We start from the raw sequence: 5,000 nt of genomic DNA, 5'->3' as shown, positions 1-5,000 counted from the left end.
GCTGCGAGTGTTCATGAGTGTTTCCGTGCGTGTGTGTCACAGGCAGAACCAAGCGACAGAAAGATGTGGCCCACTGTCCCTGCATACCACAGAGTTCACCAAGAGGGCAGTAGGCTATGCACAGAGAGAGGCCGAGGGACAGAGTGTAAATGAGAGATAGGGAAAAATAAATAAATATATATAGATGGGATGGAGGGAAAAAACAAACAAGACAAAAATTACTACTAAGATATTTTTTTCAAGGATTTTCTTCTTTCTTTCTTTTTACTTTCAAAAATAGCTCAAATAACCGATCTACAAGCTCATCTGTATATAATTTCACCAAACACATTCCATTTACAGAAGGCCCTACCCATGTTGTCCTTTGCTATTTTACTTTTTTTTACTTGTCTAGTATGTTGAAATTGTATGAGTGTATTCATTATTGATTTTATTTTGCTTTATGTCTCTGCTACCCCTCAAAACACATGGCACTCAGTTGACATACACATTTGCACTCTAAGGAACACAATGGAAATAAGCTCTCAAGCTTTTTTGTGTTTTATCCTTTTGACATACAGTATACGTGTATGTATGTTAGTATATGCATTTTTGTCATTAAAAATACCAACCAACCAATCAATCAATCAATCAATCAATCAATCAATCAATCAATCAATCAATCAATCAATCATTGTACGATGAAGTTCAGTATAGGGCTTAAGTTAAGAGGTTAAAGGAGTAGTTCACCCAAAAAATTACTTATTTTCTATCAATTACACATCCCATGAAGCATTGAATTCATGGAGATTTTTTTGTTTTGATCGCATCCCTAAGCCAATAATTTGATAACTGGCGGTCTCTCCGGATACATTAGCATCTTTATTATTAATGTGACAAAAACAAAAAAATCTCCATGAATTCAATGCTTCATGGGATGTGTAATTGATAGAAAATAATCATTTTTTGGGGTGAACTACTCCTATACTTGAGGTCATAACAGTGGCAGCAAACCCCAACTCAAATCATGACATGGCCAATCTCTGCTATTGCTGTAATAGTCAACTTACATCTCTCTTTCTCTCATCTAAATTTTCCAGTAAAGACTATCCAGTGGTCCCTCGCAGCACAGCCCGCCAGAGGGTGTGTTCAAGCGGGAGTCCCTTCGCTGGTGAAGGTCGGGTTTTGGGAGGATCCCCCGAGGCCATCCGATCCCCCTACCCCTGTGAGAACGGCCTGAGCAGCAGCAGCAGTCCCCTGAGTGGTCCACCAGCCTCCTATGGCCTTCCCCATCCACCCCTGCAGCACCACCCACAGCCGCAGGTGTACCACTATACCAAGAGGAAAGGTACAGTGAAACTGCTGAAACTGCTTCTTTAGAGTATTAAAAAAGGATTATTTCTATGTTAGAAAAAAACAGTCTAATTTACAACAGGTCATTGATTTTTTCAACACCCCAGTCATGTTGTGATCTCCAAAAATATCTGTCTTAAGTTGTCCCAGCCCTCCAATTGTGGATAAATGAATCTCTCTCTCTGTCTGTCTGTCTGTCTGTCTGTCTGTCTGTCTGTCTGTCTGTCTGTCTGTCTGTCTGTCTGTCTCTGTCTCTGTCTCTGTCTCTGTCTCTGTCTCTGTCTCTGTCTCTGTCTCTGTCTCTGTCTCACGCACACGCACACGCACACGCACACACGCACGCGCGCACACACACACACACACACACACACACACACACACACACACACACACACACACACACACACACACACACACACACACACACACACACACACACACACACACACACACACACACACACACACACACACACTCTCTCTCTCTCTCTCACTTTCTCACTTTCTCACTTTCTCACTCTCTCTCTTTCTCTCACTAGTGGAAGAGAGCTGTCCCTCAGCAGACCACCCGCATCAGTATAAGAAGCCATTCATTGATGGCTCACCAAACGAGGGAGAGTCTTACTACCACCCCTCATCCTACCCTCCTCCCCCTCCACCTGGCCTGCCCAATAATCCTCCCCTGGGTCTCACTGACTCCCCCTACAGCTCAGATATGGGACAGCGTCAGGCATGTATGTTTGCTGGCTCCGAGCCCAGACTGGAGGATCTCAGCTGCACTTCATGGTCTTACACCTGCCCCTTGCCCCCTGCCATGACTCCTATCGAACCCTACCCACCTTATGCCCCTCATCCCCCCTACAGCTCCAGCCCGCAGGGCTCTAGGCTCAGCACCATGGCCCACCAGGGCTCTCCTCCACTTGGGGAGCCGCTGCCTCATGACCCCTACCAGACGCAAAGCTCCGGACCTCCATCTCAGACCCACCAGAACATCCACAGCAGACAGCTCAGCCCTCCGCTCCGAGAGTATCCCCGCTACACCCCGAACCTGTCCCCTCCTCTCTACCACACACTAGACACACACGCTCCCATCAGGGGAGGCGTCCCAGAGTGGAGCTCAGCATCCTAATCGGACCGGGTATACAAGACAGACTGATTAATGGAGAAATATTTGACACCTGCATTTCCAGCACCCTTGCTGCTGTTATGACAGAAGATGTTGCACCATGCTGGGATTAAATATGATATTACTTTTGTAACATAATTGTGAAAAGTGTGGCATTGAACCGTGTGAAGAGGGTTCTTTTGCCGGTTGTGTTGCGTTTCCATTCGTGCTGGATGGAACCATGGATTGCTACAGTTAATGTGTTCCTTTTTTGACTTGGATATTCAAACTGACTTACAGTAAGTTCCACCAAACAGCAAACACAGAGGTGTGTGGTCCATTAGGGGTGCAACCCCTTCCAAGCAACATGTTTCCCTACCCAGACTGGTGGTGTTAAATATTTGCACTGTGAGCCCTGTCAGGCTTTAACATCAAAGCTGCTGTGTTTTCCTGTCTCAATCACTCACAGGTCTCAGCATTGTGAAGGACGTATATATTGTGACCCACCATCTGACAAACAGTAACTTTTACCGATTTTTGGTATAAACGGTAGAGCCTGAGGCAGACTTTTTTCTTTATTTAGAGGTGCAAAATATAGCTCCTTGCTAAGTCTCTTTGAAGGACAAAGCCACAAGTTTGTGTGTGTGTGTGTGTGTGTGTGTGTGTGTGTGTGTGTGTGTGTGTGTGTGTGTGTGTGTGTGTGTGTGTGTGTGTGTGTGTGTGCGTGCGTGCGTGCGTGCGTGTGTGTGTGTGAGTAGCCCGTGTCAACTTAGCTCAAGACTGATATGAGTTAATTCCCAATGAAACGGGCAGTGGCTGCAGGCATTGCAACACAGAGATAAACAGTTTACTTTAGATCACGCTACAGGCTGAGCGACCTGTACGCAGTTATCACTGCATTCTGGGTAGGACAGCTCAGCATCATACAGCTGTCACTGTCCTCTCACTCACCCCAATCTGACCTAGCCTGGCATGGCCAGACTAATACCACTGCGTAGATAGTAGTCTGGAATCTCTGTTTGGAACCTGCATTTCCAAGGGGCAAATTAAAAGAAAAGGCCTCGGGTGATAAACCCGCCCTATATATACATACTGGGCCCTGATTGGTGCCCCACAACTTCGGGCGCAGGGATTTGGCCAGACCAAATCTGCCGAGGGATATTTTCTTTTTTTGCACTGGCAGATTCGTCTGGTTACCAGGCTAAATCTGACCAATCAGCACTCTCCTTTTTCCTGTGAGCCAACCAATCAGCTGGCACCGCTCTTTTATCCCTGGTTGATCAGTCAGCTGCGTTCTTTTTGTAGGTTAGCCCATTTTGATTTGTTAGTGAATGATGTGGGAGTATTGCTCAGAAGACATGTCAAAACATGCCAAACAGGGTAGTCACATAAATGTGATAACTATGATGAACCAACTATTTGTATTTGTTTTATTAGTGTCTGCTTTTAAATCCAAATGGACCTCAAGGCATTTCCATTTCCTAATCTAATTCCTTTGACTGGCCTTAGTTGGCCAAAATAATGAAAAGGAAGAAGTCACACGTTTTTTTTTCAATCCAAATATTTCTTTTTAATATAACAACTATTTTATTTATTGTTTACCATTACCTCCTTTACCTCTACAGAAAGCTATGATTTCTACACTGCAAAAGAGTACCATGCTGAGAACTAGTAATTTAATGTTTTTATCATCCTATTTTTGCCCAGGTGTTTTAGATGCAGCAACATGCATGTGAAAAGGCCTTCTTGCTGTCAGCCATTACTGTTAGTACAAAGAAGTCATTCCTCATCATTCCTTTGTGTGTGTGTGTGTGTGTGTGTGTGTGTGTGTGTGTGTGTGTGTGTGTGTGTGTGTGTGTGTGTGTGTGTGTGTGTGTGTGTGTGTGTGTGTGTGTTTTTGTTCCTGACCAAGGCTACATTTGGGGAAATGTTGGACACAAAATCAGTTGATTGGTTACAACATGTCACATAGGGGACAAAATTGGTGTACTCAATAAGATTTTTTTCATAGGGTTGGGGAAGTCAATGTAATATTTCCAAAAGTTTTCAAAACTAACATATGCGTGAGTGTGTGCAAGAGAGAGAGAGTGAGAGAATGTGTGTGTGTGTGTGTGTGTGTGTGTGTGTGTGTGTGTGTGTGTGTGTGTGTGCGCGTGCGTGCGTGCGTGCGTGCTTGCGCGTGTGTGTGTGAGAGCGAGAGAGAGAGAGAGAGAGAGAGAGAGAGAGAGAGAGAGAGAGAGAGAGAGAGAGAGAGTGAGTGAGTGAGAGAGAGAGAGCTCTCCTGTTTTGGGAAATGTTGGTGTTTTTATGGTATTGTTCCTGCTCATAGTATTTATTATTCTAGGGTTGTAAAGATTAGTTTGTTGTAAAATTGTGAATGAGACAGTACTGTTTGAAGTCGTTTGTTTCTCAACGGTTTCTGATTTCACCCTCCATTTCCAAGTGGTGACAAATGGTTGTGATTCTTATGACAATAAAAGACAGATTTATATACAGAAATGAATTAAATTTTAGTGAATTTTGAATCTCTGCCGCGTCCATCTTTGTCACTGAGTAACGCAACC

At 44.3% G+C, this 5,000-nt stretch overlaps 1 protein-coding gene across 1 annotated transcript in view; it reads left to right on the top strand.

Annotated features, from left to right (window-relative positions):
• LOC308088066 (T-box transcription factor TBX5-A-like) overlaps nt 1-2,460 on the top strand; it is a gene marked incomplete at both ends in the record, with an annotated part of 10,301 nt that extends 7,841 nt beyond the window's left edge. Inside the window, 2 exons of the mRNA XM_080432416.1 lie at nt 1,080-1,327; nt 1,871-2,460. Of these exons, the coding sequence (XP_080288542.1) occupies nt 1,080-1,327; nt 1,871-2,460 (838 nt within the window). The remainder of the gene's footprint in view (nt 1-1,079; nt 1,328-1,870) is intronic.
• Nucleotides 2,461-5,000: the final 2,540 nt, after the last annotated feature.

Source organism: Gymnoscopelus braueri (assembly GCF_963280865.1).
Source record: "Gymnoscopelus braueri genome assembly, chromosome: 7".
Lineage (NCBI taxonomy): Eukaryota > Metazoa > Chordata > Actinopteri > Myctophiformes > Myctophidae > Gymnoscopelus > Gymnoscopelus braueri.
Note: the sequence above shows the minus strand (reverse complement) of the source record. Positions and strands in the feature narration are given on the sequence as shown.